The 18,628-nt window shown below is 58.9% G+C and overlaps 1 protein-coding gene across 1 annotated transcript in view; it reads right to left on the bottom strand.

The window, feature by feature from the left end:
* CLPB (ClpB family mitochondrial disaggregase) overlaps positions 1 to 17,862 on the bottom strand; it is an 88,951-nt gene extending 71,089 nt beyond the window's left edge. Inside the window, exons 1-2 of the mRNA XM_086481543.1 lie at positions 17,226 to 17,862; positions 13,921 to 13,972 (exon numbers count right to left, since the gene is read on the bottom strand). Of these exons, the coding sequence (XP_086337669.1) occupies positions 13,921 to 13,972; positions 17,226 to 17,862 (689 nt within the window). The remainder of the gene's footprint in view (positions 1 to 13,920; positions 13,973 to 17,225) is intronic.
* Positions 17,863 to 18,628: the final 766 nt, after the last annotated feature.

The raw sequence follows: 18,628 nt of genomic DNA, 5'->3' as shown, positions 1-18,628 counted from the left end.
TCTACCCTTTCGGCCGCATCCTGGGCTGCACCCAGAGCAGCGTGGGCAGCAGGGCGAGGGAGGGGATTCTGCCCCTCTGCTCCGCTCTGGTGAGACCCCCCCTGCAGGGCTGCGTCCAGCTCTGGATTCTCCAGCACAAGAAGGATGTGGACCTGTTGGAGAAGGTCCAGAGGAGGCCACGAAGATGCTCAGGGGCTGGAGCAGCTCCCCTGTGAGGACAGGCTGAGAGAGTTGAGGGTGTCCAGCCTGGAGAAGGCTCCGGGGAGACCTTAGAGCGGCTTCCAGTGCTGAAAGGGGGCTATAGGAAGGCTGGGGAAGAACTATTCATGAGGGTTTGTCATGATAGGATGAGGGGTAGTGGTTTTAAGCTAGAAAAGGGTAGATTTAGGTTGGACATGAGGAAAAAGTTCTTTAATATGAGGGTGGTGGATCACTGGCACAGGCTGCCCAGCGAGGCCGTGGAAGCCCCATCCCTGGAGACATTCAAGGTCGGGCTTGATGGGGCTCTGAGCAGCCTGACCTACTTAGAGATGTCCCTGCTCACTGCCGGGGGGTTGGACTGGATGACCTTCAGAGGTGCCTTCCAACCCAACCCATTCTGTGAAATTCTAGAGCGCTCAAGTTCAATGAGACGAGGCAAAGCCTGAACACGCTCAAGCCCACGACTACAACCCCATTTACCCCTCCAAGAACCAGGTGCTGCCAGGGCAAGGCAGGCTTTAGAAAGCAGGGAGGACTCTGTGGGAGTCAGCAGCTCTCTCCCCCTTGGCTCATCCTTCTTCCTTTTCCCAAACGGAGGCTTTTCCATATCTTTCCTGGGTGAGGCTGTTACTGCACAGCACGTCCTCCATACAGGGAAGAGCTACCGTTAAACACCATGCTGTGAGAAACACACGTGAAAACACAAGCCACACTTACTTTAAGTATTTAAAGTCCTCCCAGATCCACAGGGAAGGAGGTCGATGGCAGCTGTGGCTGCTCCCAGGCACTGAAAAAGTCAGACCACTTCTTTAAGGAGGTACGTGTCCGGACTTGGCCACCCTTTTCCCACCGACTGCCCTCAGCCTGCTGGGGTGGTGACTCTCTCAGATGGTTAACACAGAGAGTGCTGGGATGGAATTAGTGAAAAGGAGCTAAACGCACCATGTTCCTCTTCCCACAGTTGGAACAAACCTAAAGGAAAGCACGAAGGCCAGGCCAGCCAACACTCCCAGCCGTACACAAGGGCTCTGCAAACCGTCCTCCACCTGGTCAAAAATCCTCACAAGTGCTTTCACTAAAACCTTATCCCGAGGAACAGATACACTCACATAATCCTAAAGTTATTTCCAAGCAGCAAGACCGATGCCTAAGCTTCGGCTCGTGTCTGGAGCACAGCTGAACACAGCTCTCCCCGGTGCCCTGAGAAACTAGCCAGACAACTGTCATCCCAATGAGACGCCTAAAATGATCCGTAAACCCCCTCCAGCTGAACTTTTCGCCCCACTAGACTGAGTCTGTGGGGGCACGAGAGACAACGGGCAAAGGACTTCAGCCAAGCTCTACACAGAAGCATGTTGGCTGGCTCTCCTGACTCACGTGGAGGTAGGTGATGGGTACAGATGGGTCAGGGGACCATCCTTTTTTGACAGAAAGGGGGTAGCCAAGCGCTGGTGCCCTGGTACCGGATGTTCTGAACTGCTCCTCAGGCACTTGGACTGAGATGGGACAGCTAAAAAAACCAGAACAGTAACCGGTAGCCTTCATTGGTAGCTCCCAGCTGTGCTTCAGGAGGGCACGACCTCTGTAACCGATCCACGTTCTCTTCACCAGGGTCACAATTAAAAGTTTAACGAACTATTTGGCAGGTAAACAATAGGTCCTCGCTCCAAAAAAGGGCTGATACTCGATACTACACGGTAGCAGAGGAACCTTCCTGGATCCACGCATCACCGGCTCCGGGCAGGTTCCTGCATCATCGCACGGTCCTGCGAAGCTCTCGCGTCCCCGCGAGGCAGGACGTGCCCGGACGCAGCGCTGACGGCGGCAGCGGGGCAGATTGGTGCCGGTGGAGCTCAGCTCCCGCTGCGGAGGGTGTTTGCACTCACAACACAGAGACGAGCAAGCCCGGCTCAGCCCCACCGCTGGTCGCTGGGATCACCTGCTCCTGCTCGGAGCGACGCTGCCTGCGGGAGAAATCCACACCGCCGCGCCATCTGGGCCACCGTGTGCGCCGCAGCCTCCGCCCCGGCACGGAAAGCTGCTCCTGCCGATGAAAAAACGCCCGCTTGCCGCCACGGCAGGGATCGGCTTCAGGCCCAGCTCCCCCCGAAACCACGGGGAGATGTAGCCCAGCGAGGGATGGGGGAAACCTCCGCTGAGATCTTACTGTCTCCCCTCCGACCCCCGCCGGTGCTTTGAAAAACCCATTTATAGCCATTGCGATGCCCAGTCACCTTCTGCTCTTCTCCCAGAATGCCATACTTCCGAATTTCGTTGTATTTATTCTCCCAGAATGCCATACTCCTGAATTTTGCTATATTTATTCTCCCAGAATGCCATACTCCTGAATTTCGTTGTATTGACTCTCCCAGAATGCCATACTCCTGAATTTTGTTGTATTGACTCTCCCAGAATGCCATACTCCTGAATTTTGCTATATTTATTCTCCCAGAATGCCATACTCCTGAATTTCATTGTATTTATTCTCCCAGAATGCCATACTCCTGAATTTCGTTGTATTGACTCTCCCAGAATGCCATACTCCTGAATTTTGCTATATTTATTCTCCCAGAATGCCATACTCCTGAATTTCGTTGTATTGACTCTCCCAGAATGCCACACTCCTGAATTTCATTGTATTTACTTGGCCATCTGGAAGTACTTCGAACCCAGGAACTTCCACCTCACCCCCTGCGTGTCGATTCGACAGTCTAACAGCTACCTAACTTCCAGCAAATAAAAGAAAGAAAAATACAACCGCCACCGAGAGGAAGCCTGGCAGAGGAACCCAGGAGAGGCAGGGGGAAGCCAGCCAGGCCCGAAGCCTCCCGAGGTGGGAAGGCCTCAGCCTCGCAGGGATCACGGCAGCCATGGCCCTTCCCGCTGGGAACTTTCACCCGACAGCTAAAACCCCACAGCCCAAGCCCTGCCCTTTACTGACCGCTTTAACGGCGGGTAATTAATGTAATTCCCAAACGATCAGCCCCCATTCGCACTTGCCCACGGTATTACCATGATTTAACATCAAAGCTGCAAACAGACCGTCCTGGTCACCTTCCACCAGCCACTGGGCTGCAAAAGCTTGGTCTTACTTCCACATCTCGTGGATTTTCCTACTTGTTTTCTCACGGAAAAGGGAAGCGCAGCTAACCACGGTAGCAGCTCCTCGTGAGGCAGAGGACAGGACGGCAACCTTCGCTTTGGAGCCCCTAAAAACTACATTTTAACTCACCAGAAGGCTTTTTTTCTCTGCAGACGTACTGGAAGGGCATTCTGAGCCATGAATGATCTTCATTTGTAGATGAAATCATAACCAAGCGCAGCAGTCCAACTTGTTAAAACATAGCGCATCCAACAGGAAGGATGCTGGAGCCTCTGCTGCGGGATTCGATTACAGGCTTGGAGCTCTGATATTAAAATTAATCAAGTAGTTTTCCATTCAGGAATCTAGATAATTGTAAGCATCTGGAATGCCACATGACCGAGCCCAGTGAGAGAATTACTATCTCACATCATCTAGCATAATATGCATTGACATTTCCATTTAGGAGCTGCATTTTTGTTTAGGTTTTTTGTTTTTTTTTTTTTTTTTTAAATCATTGCAAGATGCTCAGCAACTTAACAGATTTTCTAGACAACTGAACTTTATGTTCAGGGTCTTCAAGCCTATCATTAATTTTTTTCCCTGCCTGATTTAATGATACGACAATCGATAAAGCGACGACCACTGCTCAGATCCGAGACAGCCAAATGTATTTACCAGCAGGAGTATTTTCTTTTTAATTAAATAAAATCCTCTGATCAATGTTTAGGATGTTTACCCACATTTTAACCAAAGGAGATCCAGGACACTCGCTCTTACCTCCCAAGGAGTTTCTCTGGTGCTCTGTCAGCACCATTCTCAGTGTTTCTCCAACTACAAACCGGCTGCAGCAGCACCACCAACACCCAATCCCCAGGTGAACCCTGACAAAAAGCAGGTGCTTTTTCTGATGGGGGCTGCGTTTGCATTTTAAGGATTTCCAAAAAACCTTTTTTTTTTTTAGGGTTTTAGGGCAGAAATCTCGCCTGCTTCTCCAGACGGACTGGGTATTCTGCACGAATCGATTTTCCTGGCGGGTTTCTAACGGTTAGCGAGCCCGCGAGCGAGCAGCGACGTCCCCTCTCCCTGCAGAGCCTCCGCTCCCAGGGCGGCAACGGGGGGGGGGGCCCTTTGCAGAACCCAAAACTTTTCTGGAAACGAGCCGAGGCTCCGGAGCACCGCGGGGCTCGGGAATTTGCCAGAGGAGCCCCAGCAGAGCGGCAACCCCCCCCCCCCCCCCCCCCCCGCTTTGTGCATCTTCCTCCGAGACACCGGCGTCCCGAAGCTGCAGCGCTTTGATTCACCTCGAAGAGAAAAAGAGCCCAAGTCGGCTGCGGCGAGAAACCTTCTCCCCCCCGCCCCGTGCTGTTGCCCCCGGACAGATGTGCCTCCTATTCACCCCGCTGTCGGGGTTCTGGGTGACTAACTCGGTGACACCGCCGAGCCCAGAGGGCATGTTTGAGTTTGTGCTCAGCGCCGGGAGCATGCCCAGCGCTCCCTCCTGACAGGTGGAGGAAGAGGAAGCTGGAAACTTGAACTTTTACCACAACAATAGCTTCTGTTTCTCTCAGCCACTTAAAACATTTCCCCCAGCCCTTCCCCAATATGTCACTGTTTAACCGCAGGGGTGGGGGACACCCTCAGATGTCCTCACCCTCTCGGGACTCGCCCTCCGCTCTTGCAGAAGAGGGAGGGAAGGAAAAACATCCCAACCCAACAATATCTCCCAACATGAAAGCCCAATCCCCCGTGAAGAGGCCAAGGGAAGGATCTGCCCGCTCAGGAGAACGCGGCGAGTCGCTGAGAAGCCTTTGATCTCGCTGCCGTCTTCCTCGGGAGAGCTCACGGCTGCTCCTCCACCCCTCGGGGCCAGGAACGCACGAACCCACGAGGGTCAGCTCAGATGGTTCAAGCCAGGCTCGGGCACATGAAATCTTCCTTCGTCCAGAGAACAGCCGGGATACCAGGAGGCATTTCGAATTACACCAGATGACCACGGGAAAGCAACTGAAATCAAGTCCTGCATGTGGATTGGAGATCCATCGACTGCAGGAAGGAAGACCTCCGAAACAGTACCCAAATCTGCATGTAATCCGGGGCTGAAACCCTCTCTAAAAATGAATATTCTGCCTCATTTCCAGCCCTATCTGCATATCCTGGCCAAAGCACTGCTGAAATGGCACCACCAGCCCAAGTTCAGTCAGTTGAGTAGAGTCTGTCACAACCAACAGCACTCTGTGACACCTTGAAATCTCGCCTTAGACTTAAAATCTCCGTTAAGGTCTATTCATACAGGGATCTCTTTCAGAAGGTGTTGATCACTAAAAGACTCCCAAGGCAGGCAGGCTGCTCCCAGGCCACGGGGATCCCAGAGGGGACAGTGCCCCTAAGCCAGCCAGGACCAACAGGGCGTGTGGAGAGGCAAGTGGCCATGGACAAACTCCTGGAAATGAATTTCCAAAAAAAAACCAAAGGGAAGCCCTTATAACCCCAAATTTCTGATGGGAAACCGAGCTCCCAGATGCCAGGGGGGTTGTTTGAGGGTACGGAGGGCGGGCAAAAGCACCGCAGGTGAGCGCACACGAGGTGGGGAAAGCCCACGTGGCGCCAGGCGAACGTGTCCCACACGTGGGTCTTCATCCCACGCCTCCACGGCCCCGAGACGCTCCAAGCGTCGATTTTGGTTTCCAAAACAGGCTGAAAGAGGGCGAAAACGACTGGGACATACACCCCCTGCCTCCTGCTCCTGCCTGGGGAACGGGGGAGGATGGGAGATGAGAAGGGCTGGCGTCCCCAGCGGCTAACACGCGCTACGGTTGGCATCACCGGGTAGGGGAGGAAGAGAAACCGGAGCCTCGCCCGAAGGAGCCCCGATTCACTGCCGACTTCCCAAGCCACTGCCACGCCACAGCGAAGCTGCGCGTTGGCAAAAGCCACCCCCAGCCCGACAGCCTGTCTCTCGCAGCGGGCAGGAGCAGATCGTTGGGGCAAGAACACGAGTAATCGCTGTTGGCAGCGGGACTGGAGCATAACACACTAACTCCTGGCGAGCTGCAACGCGCTGCTTTGTGGGGGCTGGAGGGGACGCGTGGTGTCCTGGTTTGGGCTAAACCAGAACTAATTCTGGTTCAGGGCTTTAACTTTTCAGTTCATTCCCCTCCAACTGACGGCCCTGTCTGAACCAGCAGCACGTGTCCCCAGCCAGGGACTGCTCCCAGCAGTGCCAACCCCTGAGGGTCACAGCCAGCCCCAAGGGATGGGCTGCAGAGAGGCCCTGCCTGGGACTGGTTCTTGGAGCCACCCAGGTCACTGCTGAGGCTTGTGCCCGTGTTGGGCTGCGGGAGGGAAAAGGGTCCCCAGCCCGAAAAAGGCCGCCCCTGCAGGGAGGAGCCAACCGGCCAGGGGACCCAACCCTGACCCACCGAGTGTTCCACCCCACGGACGGCACGGTCAGTGCAAAGCTGAGGGGTCCCCAGGGTCAAGCTCTCTCCTTCGGTGGCGACACCTGAGGGGGGCTCTGTCTGTCCTTCTGTCGTCCATCCCGCCCCGTGCGTCCCTGAATCCAGGGCCTGAGCCCAGCTCCTGCCTCCCGTCCCTGTCTGCTGCCCAGTCCAGCCTGGGACTGCCCCAGTGCCAGCCCTGCAGCGTGGGGGGGACGGGTCGTCATCGGGGTGGGGGCAGTTGGGTTCGGTATTGGGGCTGTATCTATTTGTACATATTGTAGAGATTTCATTATTCCCTTATTCTTATTCTTGTCTTTTCTTTTATTGTTACTGTTCCATTAAAGCTGTTTCAGTTTTCTTTTCCAAACCATAAAGTCTCTCTCCCTTGTTCTCCCTCCTTTTCCCTTTTGGGAGGGCAGAGGGGTTCATAGAGAGCGTCTGTCATTTGTTAGTGGCCGGCCCAGCCTCAAACCGTGACACGTGGCTACCTGCTCGGCTACCTCTGATCTGAACTCCAGCTTCAGGCTCCCTGGCATCCACCGAGTCTATGTACCGTGCAGGAAAGCACTTTGCATTTGTTTGAAACCTCCTGCCTGGCATCTCCCTGGGGGCTCCCGAGCTCTGAGGGAAGGGGAAGAATCGCTCCCGTTCATCCCCACTGCTTGTGGTTCCCGCTTCCACGCCGGCCGAGCGCCCTTCCCGGCGCTGCCTCTCCGCCGAACCCAGGGCTGCTCCGGCGTCTCCCTCGCGCAGAGGCCACCCTGCGCTCAGCCCCGCTCCTGCCAGAGGGACAGACACCCACGTGAACTGGAATTAACCCCGTGACGGTTACCAGATGTGTTCCACGCACACGGAAACTACCACGCACCCAGCCACGCCGGGTGAGTCGGCGTCTGCCTCCCGAGCGAGGGGTTTGGGCACAGGGAAGGGTTTAAAGGGGGTTTGGGAAGAGGCATGAGATCTTCTGCCCCTTGCTGACTGCAAAGAGGTTGGTCTTGCGACTCGGTGCGCAAACCCCATCAGTCCTGGCAGGACAAAACGCCACAAGAAGCACGAAAAAAAGGTCACTGCAGAGGAAGGGTTAAAGTAAAAAAGCGAAACCAGGGAGAAACAAGTTACCGCTTGATTTCCCAACTTTCCTCCTCAGTCCTTGCTGCCCTGCTCGGGAAGCCTGCTCGGCGGCGCTGCCCGGTAGAGGCTGTCCCCCTTTTGGTTTCTCAGCTCCCCGATCCAGGAGAGCACAGCTCATGGGAATCTCCTCTGATGTTTCACCGCCAACGTGGTGAAATGGGGGCTGTGGCGGCTGCTCCAAGCGCCCGAGGCCGCTTGCCAAATCAAATCGCAAAAAAATTCCACTGAAACAAAGCACTGTGTAATTCGGTCCACGCGTTAGGAGAAAAGATTAAGAGGGATATTTACAGGAAAAAACCACACGTTTACCCTAAAAAACCCCAGGTATCCATTAACTCGGATATACACTAACAAATACAGCCCTGGTGAGGGTAAAGAGCACAGAATAAAGCGCGCAGCAAGGGAAACACATGTAATTATCAATCATCTCCCACTCCTGTCTCCAACCCTCCCTCGCTGCCACTGCTGAAGGCGTTTCACAGCTGTTTAGGACAGAAGACAAGGTGCACGTCGGGCTGGTGGCCAGGGGCAGCCACACTTTGGTAGCCATCGACACGACTCCTACATTTACCCTGCCAAGGCGTCCCTCAAGCATAAGGCCCCACGATATTCACTCATTATTCTGAGAGAGGAAGGGGCTCTGACAGCTCCAAGACGGGGTAGCTGCTCCCACCCGCTCCGTACCCGGTTCCTTCCCACGGATCCGAGGGTTTCCCAGCGGCGGACACGACTTTCTGCCTGGAGCTCAGCGTGGGCAGCACAGCCGTGAACCGCCGGGTTGTGCCCGGTGCGGGCAGAAACGGGGCTGCCAGGTCCGGAGAGAAAAGCCACCGACGGGGCTGAGCGCCAAGGGCTGACGTTCAGCTCCGATTTGGGCTCGTTTCAGACAAAGGACTTTCAAAAATCCACCCCTGGACTGAGGAGGGTGTTGTTCCGAGTTGGTAACCAAAGCCTGACTCACTACCGAGGGAATTTTTTTGCCCGGTCTGGGATTTCCCCTTCAGCTTATGAATTCTTTCGTGAACCCTTGAGGTGGGAAGCAAACAGGAGGTGCTGCTGAACCCCTAGTCCACCCCCTGGAAGGGAGACAAGCGCAATGGCCAGGGTTTTTCTAGAAAACAGACTCATCTTCACGGATCTACCGTGGTCCTGGCAGCTTATCCCAGCTCCTCCCAGCCTTTGAAACATCAAAGCTACAAAAGGCAGAAGAGACAAGGACAAACACTGCTCCGGTCTAGCTGGGAGGACTGTCCAGCTCCTGCCACGTCACACGTGCCCCAGAGCCGCCTTCTGAAAGAGCACCCTCGTTTCCCAGCGCCTCTCGCCACCGTGCCAGAGGAGAAAGCAAATCGCCACCGCGGCTACACAGCTCAGCCCCAAACGCGGCCTGGGAACCCTCCCCTCGGTCTCCTGCAGCTGACCACCGCCTCAGCTGTCACCTGGCCCCACCAGCAGGCCAAAGCAGCCTGCACCCTGGGCCAGAGGTTATTTCCACGGTGGGGAAACGCGCCCGGCCCTGCCAGCACGCTCCCCCCCGTGTGTGCCCTACGCTCCAGGGCACACCCCACCCCAGCGTTCCCACAACGGAGCCGAATTCCAGCTCCGGGGGGACACAACCCCCCCGCTGGAGCAGCAAACCTCTCCGTGACAGCAAGGGGAGACATCCTGCTAGCGGAGGGGACAGCGAGGCTGGTAACGGACCAGGACACCCCCCCCCCCCCCCCTCCCTCTTCCCAACTGGGCAGAGGGGGATGTTCACGCCGTTGGGATCAGGACCATCGATCAGGCGGAACCCCGCTGCGGCCAGCAGCCCAGGCTGGGATAAACCCCGGGAACTCTCGCTCCACGAGCTTTGCTGCCTCCGAGGGAGACGAGACAGACACAGCCTGGGAGGAGGCAGCGTTATGATGAGTCAGAGACGACGAGACGAGCGACACTCAGCTGCTTGACCAAAAGGGATCACCGTTTTGGGGCAATCAAGCTTGACTTAGCTGTTTCTGCAACCCTCCCTCACCTAAAAATCACCCCGGAAAGAGCAAAAACCAGCTGCAGGAGCTGAGACGGAGCTTCCTAGCCCACCACCATGACTGGCTGGATCCCTCTGAGGGCAGGAGAGGGCCTGGTCATCTCCAGCTCTCGTTAACACGCAGATCTGGGTGCCCGCCTGCTGTTAGGAATGAGCCTGATAACACGCGCCGTGTTGCCACGAGTCACAGTCGCGCAGCGCCGACGAGAACGCTGTTCCATCATACTCATCTGGCGAGGAAACTCTGCCGTAAGCCTGCACTTTTGTGGGGGGCTTATTAAGAAACAAAGCTGGAACACAGCGAATCAATATTAATACCGACTAGAAACACAAGGGGGAACCGAGGCAGTCATTCTTTACGGCTTTGCTTCTCGCTTTCCCCCCAAACGCACGCCAACGACCGAGGTTGAGGTGAAATTAAAACTATCCACATTAATTAGGTGTTATCTTCTGTGCTGGCTAACAGCACGAAGGGCTGGAAGGGAATCGCTGGCTGGCCACACGCTCCAAAGGGAAAACAGTCTCAGAAGTTACCACGTCCCTCGATCCCGATGAAGAATTCAGCCCCGTTTCCAACATTTCACAAGCGGGTGGAGAAAAACCTGTCGGGGAGCTGAGAGGGGACAGAGGGAAGAAGAGAGCCTACGGCACAGGGGCTGGATCCAGCCTTTGGAGATGTGACCCTCCCCCTGCGTTAAAGGGAGGTGTGTTTGAAAGGCCTGTTCATCCCTAACCAAGGAAAACCTCGCTGGTCAGAATAAGGTGAAATTCCTCTAAACATAAACCTCCCATTCATTTACAGTATTTAGAACTTCAATCTCTTCAGCCCAACTGAGAGATTTCTAGTTTCTGGCTGAACTGACACTCATTACATCCCATCACTCTCGGTCTCAAGCAATTCAACCGCAAAAAGAGACCCAGAGCAAGCCTTTCGGAGCGGGGGGCTGGGAGCAGAGCTCAGCTGGCTTGTGTAAGTAGCCCAGCCCCAGCTCTAGCTAGCCAGCCCTTGCCTTCACGGGCTGCCCACGGGTCCCGGACACAAACCCTCCTGTCAGTCCCCTCGGCACTGAGAACACCCCCACTGGAAGATTTACACTCCTAGACGGGGAGGCTGAGATCTTCTGGAAGGGTGACCTGCTGGGAAAAGCCAGCCTCCAAAAAGCCAGTAGCTTCTCTGCTGCTGCCCCTCCATCTTCCACATCACGCACCCCGTCCCCACGTACCCAAGGTGTATTTCTGAAGTCCCCACCCACACCCCCCTCCCTCCTTACGTTCACTCCTACAGGAAAAAAAAAAATTCCTTCGCTCTTCGTTGTGCCAGGGCACCACCACGGCCCCAAAACAGGCAGCAGGTTATGGACGCGCAGGCCAGCACCTCCACGCCACCCGCTCTTCGTTACTCATTTTAGGCACCAGATGCCAGTCATCCTTGCTGGGATCTGAATCCTCTATGGAGGATGGTACCCGTGACCCTGTCACCCTGTAGGTGGCTGTTAGGGCGAGGGAGTCACTCTCTTCCCAGAGAGAACACAGAACTCTTTTGGGATAAGGGACACAGTTATCCCAAAAGCCCTTCAGTTCCCTGCTCATAACAGCCTCTGCTCCAACCTGCCTCTCTCTACCCTGTTTTCCCTCTGCACTTAAGCACAACTATGACTTCACTCATGGCTTCAACAGTCTCTTCTCGATCCCTCACCCCCCCCCCCCTCCCTCACACACCCATTTCCTACACTTCGGACCAAAAGGTGGCATTTCCCAGTCATTCCAGTTGCGGTGTTCGAACGCCGTCAGCTGAACAAGGCACTTGACAAAGGCCAGCTCCCCAGTTGGGGCAGCGAGGAGAAACAAGTCCCCAGCAGCAGCCGCGGTCCGGAGCGTTATCAACATCTGGCTGCTTCTGCTGATAGGCTTTGAGCCAAAAAAGGAGGGAGAACTGAGCCACATCAACAACTGCTCCACAACACGAGCAGCAACACGTCTCTGCTCAGCTTTCCCGGCCTGGCCTACCGGGAACAGCAGAGCACACGTGTCCTGAATCGCTCTGCGAAGCCCGAGCTAGACAGCAGGCCGTTCAGCCCGGCTTCTCAGTGCCTTTAAGGTGCTACACCAAGACCTTCGGCCGTGGGAGAGAGTTTAGATGAGTCTAAAGCTCTTTTAGAAAACTCAAGCACATTCCCAACTCCTAACTCACCACCAGCGAGCTGTGAGCACCAGGGGAGAGAGCAGGCAGGGGACAGACAGCCACAAACACCGCGTTACGTGGCCGGCGCTGCCCTCTCCCGGGTGCAAACCCACAGCGCTCAGCTCAAAGTCACGCTCCTGCCCTGCCAAAACTGTTTGGGCTTTACCCCTTGCAGACGAGAAGAGCAAGAGCCCTTAAGGGAACCTTGTTTCTGCCTCCTCGGCCGGCTCTGCGGCAGCTGGGGAGCTCCTGGGCTCTGGAAGCTTGTTGTAAAGCTGCCTGCAGCAGGGAGAGAGTCAGTAGCATCCCCAGTCGCTTGGCAGCGAAGGCATGTGCCCGGCACAGGTAGGCAGGGAGCTCCAAACACCGTGGGGTGGCTGCAGAGGGAGGGGGGGGAGGCAGCTCCCTAGGGAGCAGGACTGGAAGGAAAGAGCACAAAAACAAAGGGAGAGGCCGTGGATTGTGTACAGCTGCCAGCCTTTCCCAAATCGGGGCTGGAGCGGGGGGAGCACAGAGCATCCTTCTGCCTGACCAGGCTCACAAATCACCCAGACATCCCTAAGCAGCAGCTTCCTGCAATTACAAGCAGCAGAACACAAGTGCCAATTAGCTGCACACCAATATCCTCTTCGGTCCTTGATCTAGGCCAGATCTCAGCCCCGGGGGTAGAGCAGAGCCAAGGCTGCTTCCTCTGAGATCCCAGAGACTGGAAGGAGCATCCTCTGGCTGCGGGCCAGGGGGGCTCTCCTCTCCTCCCCTGCACCACCGAGCTCCCTGGATGCCTGCACCGGGGTGGGGGGGAGATCTCAGCCAGAGGGAAACAGCAAGTGTGGTGGATACAGGAGAGCAGCGCTGCCAAAAAAAAAAACCCCTTAATCCTGTTGAAGGCAGCGCTGGGGGCGTGGGAGACCTCCTCCCCACGGGGTTCCTGCGAGAGAGCAGGCAGGAGGGCTGAGCTCTGCTGGGCAGGCAGCTCTGCCTGGGGTCTCAGACACTTCCCCCTGTGTTTTCAAGGAGGTTTGTTTCCCCTCCGTGGCTCCGGATGAAACCCCCGGCACTCGCCGCAGATGAGGTCAGCGCCGACCTGCCAGCGGGCGTGTTCTGTTCGTGCTGCTCCCAAACCAGCCAAGTCCCTCCCTAGCGCTGCAGGAGCGGGTGGGCAGGGAGCAAACGTGCCCCTTGGGGACCCGTCCCACGCCGGGCTTGAGAAACCCACTTGTTTGGGAACACCCCCGGGACCCGAGCGCTGCCAGAGCGATGCCGCGGCACCACCCCGGCAGGGCCAAGGGCAACAAGAGCGCTGGAGGCCCGGGGCCCGCGGGACAGGAGGACAGGGACAGCTCTGGAGATGCTCCACTCCCTCACGGGCACGTGTCACCCAACCAGCCACCTCCCTGAAGGTTTGGGCGGCACAGGCAGACCCGAGCTCTCCTCCTGTGCTCCTCCTTGGACACAAGCCCCTCTCCGAGCTGGAGAGCTGCTGGCTCAGGCTGAGGAACCCACCAGGGCTGTTCGCTCAGAGACAGCCCCCCACCAAACGAGGCTCTGCGGCTTCTGGCCTGGGGGGGTGGGGTGGGGGTGTACGTCAGGCACCCCGCCGCACCCCACGCTCTCACGCTTTGTCCTCTCCCAGCACAGGGAGCTCCGCTCCACCTTCCAAATCCCACGTTCCCTGGGGTTCCCCACCCCTTCCGACCCGTTCTGCATCCCAGACGGCGAGGCGAGCACCCCAAGGGGGGCAGGAGCGGCCAGCGCAGGAGCTGCACCCTGAGATGTCAAACCCCAACAGGGGGCAGGAGGATGAGCGAGCTGTCCTGCCCTCCCACCCCTCCCCGCCTCCCAGAAGCCTGCTCACCTGTTGACTTCGGAAACGTTGTTGATCCTCGCAGCTTCCAGCAGAGCCTCTTCTGAAAAGGGAGAAGGAAAGCAGCGTGAGGGAGCAGCACGTAACAACCCCGAGGTGGCACAGGCCGCTGCGGCCCAGAAGGCAGGGCCTGCGCTTATCCCACACCACAGGTCAGGAGGGATCTGTTCCTGCCAGCAGGTGACTCCAAAATCTCTTGCTTATTGACTCACCACCCCCTCCCAGCCGGCCAGAGATCACCCCTGTCCGTAGGAAACTCCCTGTCCTCACAACTGCGGGTGCTGCCAGTCTTTGCCTCGGAAGGTGCCACGGGATGAGCCTGGCAAAAGGCTGGAGCAGAGGGGGAAGGTCCTGCTGTGGCACCTGGGGCTGGGGACGAGCCAGCAGCAGCTCCAAGAAGGACCCAACTGCACCAAGAACTGGAGGAACAACGATTTCTCCTGCGCTTGCACCGCCAACCCCGCAAACGGCGGGCTCCGGGGTGCAGCAGGCGTGACGGGGCAGCTGGCACTGTCACCCCACACGCTCCCAGCCTCAGCCAGAGGTTTCCAAACACCACCACAAGGCCAGCGAGTTCCGACGGCGGGCTCGGAAGGACACCTCCTGGCTAGAGAGGGCAAGGACAGCACCCCAGCTCCGCCGGAGAGGTGCGCTGGAGCAGGAGGTGCTCAAAACCAGGGCGACCAGCAGCGCTGTGCCAGGGCTTTTGGGAAGCTGGGACAATTCTCCCCAATTCCTCCCGGCCTTCAGGTGCTTCCTGCTTTCTCCCCAACATTTTTGGCCTCCTTCCTCTTCTCCAAGTCACTTGTGCCCGTGGCTCGGCCTCCTGCCTTGAGTTTTTAACCTGTCCTCCTGGCGAGCGGCCCCAGCAGCCGGGGCTCTGCCCCGTGCGCCCCTTCCCCACGTCCCGGGGTGAGGGTCCCTCTCTCGGGGGCACGGACACGGAGCCACCACCGGACGGAGGCAAGGACGACGGCTCACCCCAGCAGCAAACCGTGGCGGTTCCTCCGCTGCCCGGGCGGTGCCGGCACTCGGCGTGCCGCGGGGAGCTGTTTTGGCGCACGGATGTCACCGGTGCAGCCAAACCAAGAGCTTTCCAGCACAAATTCCTTGTGGTTTTAAGAGGAAAGCCGGGATCGGGGGGCACTGGGGGTCCACCTGCGCAACGTGCTGTCTCAAGGACAATTCACCAGGCTGAGCGTATCAGAGGCACATTGATGTGTGTCCCCCCCCCCGGGGGGGGACAACAGCCGCTCGCTGGCCCGAGGACCCCAGCAGAGCACCAGCAGCACCCCAGCGTCACCTCAGATTTGGGATAAACTCCAGGCAGTCGGGGGCAAACGGCCTTTGGTGTCCGAGCTACCGAGCATTCACGGCCTGGGCTCAGCACAGGGTCTTCCTGCCACTCATGGAGTCACCGAAGGGTTTGGGTTGGAAGGGACCTTTCAAGGCCACCTAGTCCAGCCCCCTGCAGGGAGCAGGGACACCTTCCGCTGGACCAGGGTGCTCAGAGCCCCGTCCAACCTGGCCTTGAAGGTTTTCAGGGATGGGGCTTCTACCGCCTCTCTGGGCAGCCTGTGCCAGCGTCTCACCACCCTCATCATAAAGAATTTCTTCCTTATATCTGGTCTGAATCTGCCCTTTTTTAGTTTAAAATCATTGCTCCTTGTCCTACGGCAACAGGCCCTGCTAAAAAGGTTGCCCCACCTCTCCTGCAGCCCCTTTCAGCACTGGAAGCCGCTCTAAGGTCCCCCCAGAGCCTTCTCCTCTCCACGCTGAACACCCCCAGCTCTCCCAGCCTGTCCTCACAGGGAGCTGCTCCAGCCCCCTGAGCATCTTCGTGGCCTCCTCTGGACCCACTCCAACAGGTCCAGGTCTTTCCTGAACTGAGGACCCCAGAGCTGGATGCAGGACCCAGTGAAGAACAACGTGGGGCTTCCCCAACCCGCAAAGCAAACGCGAGGGCCAGGCTCAGCGAGCTCTGCATGGACCCCGGAGCTCTCTGGGGGTTTGGGGGGGCTGGTGGCTCTCTGTCCCCTCTGCCTGCTGCCACAGCCACGTGTGCTAACCAGTCCACAAACTGGTTCCTGCAACGAAGCCAGGCCTCGGTCTTGCAGACCTTTCCTAAGCACTAATTACACAAGGCTCTTTAACGATGGTGAAACCTCCTGGGGAACCAACGTGGCAGCCCAGCACGGCCCCTGGCGCATTACTCACAGGGAAACCAACCTCTGACGTGCCCAAAACCACGGAGCAAGTGTCCTTCCCTGAAGTGACAGCCCCTCCCGCCCCAGGCCTGTGTCACAGCAGTGGAGGAGCTCGCTGCCAACAAACCCCCAACCCGTGAGGATCCTGGATCCTGCCCTCGCCCAGCTGAAGGTCTGAAGGCGATGGCCCCGTGTGCCTGGCACACGGCAGAGCAGCAAGATGTCTCTCCTCCACCACCACCTCGTCCAGTACCACCACCGAGGCCGCTCCATCTCCTGTCCTGCGGCAGGAAAGCGGGGTGACAACCAGCTGGGGCGGAGGGGCCAAGGGCAGGACTGCACCCCGAACGCTCCCAAACACAAAACGCTGCACGAGGGCCAAGAACGGGCCCTGCTGTGGTGCCAACCTGCAGGTGCTGTGGTGCACATCAACCTGGAACCAGCACGTCACCGGGGCTGTCCCGTGCCCTTCAGCTCAGACACACGCGTCAGCCTTTCTAGACCCAAACCTAACGCCGTGGCAACGAGGGCTCGAGGCCACCCACCAACTGCTCGCTTCCCACAGCGGGGTGGGCATAAACCACCCCACTGAGAAACCTTGGGCTGATTAGGGGAGTCACTCAACCCCTTCCCGACTCCAAAAAACCTTTGTTCTCGCCCAAAATGTCCTACGTTCAAAGCAGAGGACTAGGGAGAGCCGGTCCTGCGGACACCACGCACCCTGACAGCTCAGGCCCACCCCTCCCTGCGCCCTCCTCCCCCACAGGGGCTCCCAGCCAGGTCCTCTCTCCCCACACACACCCCAAAACCCATCCGCAGAGCGGGGCTGGGGGTGCAGCTGAGCGCTGCCTATTTTATCTCGGCGGCAAACGTGCCGTTCGTTATCTTCACGCCACAGAAGAATTAGGACATCCACCACGGACCAGCACACCTCTGGGCTAGGCAACAAGGAGAACACTTTGCCTCCCTCTCCACAGAGCAAGGGACCCTCCCCCCTTCCCCCTTCCCCCTCCCCAAGGAGCACAAGCTCCTCCGCTCCTCACCAAGCCCCCCCTCCCACCCCGGGGCTGGCCGAGCAGCGATAGTCACCCTTGGAGAGGTGGTCCCTGAGGTAGCAGTACACCAGCGCAGCCACCAGGACGGGCACCGCAGCTCTCGGTGGGCAGCTCCCAGCTTCGCTCCGACGCCCTTTGGGGTCTCCTCCGCGACAGCACCAACGCTCAGCACCCCAGGGCCACGGCTCCGGGCAGCCTGTGCCAGGCAGGCCCGTGGGGGGCGGCCTGGGGGGTCGTAGCAGGGCCGGGCCTGGGACCTGCAGCCTTGGCTCCACCTCCAGGGGGGTCCCCTTTGGGCCGGGCTTTATATCTCTGGGGGAGCCCCCCGAGCCCGGCCCCGTGGCTAAGGGTGTACCCCCGGGGCCTGGCCCCACTGCCAGGGGGGATCCCCCCGGGCCCGGCCCCGTTACCAGGGGTCCCCCCCCGGGGCCCCGCTGTCGCCCTCCCCAGGCCGCGCCCCGCCATGGCAGCCCCGCGCTCGGCAGCGGCGTCAGATGGCGTCTCCCCCTGGCGGCCGAAGCCGGGAGCAACCGCGGCCCGGTGGTCCCGGCACCCTCAGCCACCACCGCCGCGGGCCCGTAGGCCGGCCGCGACGGCGACAGCCACGGCCGCGCCCGGAGGAGCCTCGCCAGCCCCGGTGGCGGCGGCCGGGAGGCCAGGGAAGCCAGCATCGTCCTCCCCCCGCGCTACGTTGCTCGCACCTTCCCCCGCCACCCCCCCCCCCCCGCCGTTTTCCGCCGCTGAGGCCGGAAAATCAAGATGGCGGCCGCCTGCAGCCCGGCGCAGGCAGGGAGGTGGCGTGCGCGAAGCCTGCTGGGAGTTGTAGTCCTCGCTGAGCAGTTCGCTGCGCTGCCGCCGCTGAGGCGGACTACAGGCCCCAGGGGGCGCCGCGGCAAGGCCCGCCCTCCCGGGGTATGCCGGGAAGCGGCGCCGGCGGTCGCCACGGCGTTGGGGGGGGGGGGGGGGGGGGGTGTCAGCACGGGGAGTCGCGGGTTCGAGACCCGCCGGGGCCTGCACGCAGCCCCGCACACGCGGGCGCGCACACGCGGGCGCGCACCCGCTGCAGGCCCCGTGGGAACCCCTTGCACCCCTGCGTGGGGCCTGTGCACCCACGCGTGCCCCCCTCTGCCCGCTCGCCCCTGGGGAATCCCGGGTGTGCACCCCGCCGTGGGCAGCACCAGCCCGGGAAACCGAGGAGCGAGTGATTGGGGGGGATTTGCACACCAGCGGGGGGGGGGGGGGGTTTGCACACCAGCTGGTGGGATTTGCACACTAGTGTGGGGGATTTGCACACCATCCAGAGAGATTTGCACACAAGCTGGGGGGGGGGTGGCACACCAGCAGGGGGGATTTGCACACCAGCCGGGGGGGTTGCACACCAGCCGGGGGGATTTGCACACCAGCCGGAGGGATTTGCACACCAGCCGGGGGGGGCGT

This window comes from Leptosomus discolor, chromosome 1 (genome assembly GCF_034619465.1).
Source record: "Leptosomus discolor isolate bLepDis1 chromosome 1, bLepDis1.hap2, whole genome shotgun sequence".
In the NCBI taxonomy this organism is placed as follows: Eukaryota; Metazoa; Chordata; class Aves; order Leptosomiformes; family Leptosomidae; genus Leptosomus; species Leptosomus discolor.
The sequence above is the reverse complement of the archived record's forward strand: the minus strand, read 5'-3'. Positions and strand labels throughout refer to the sequence as shown.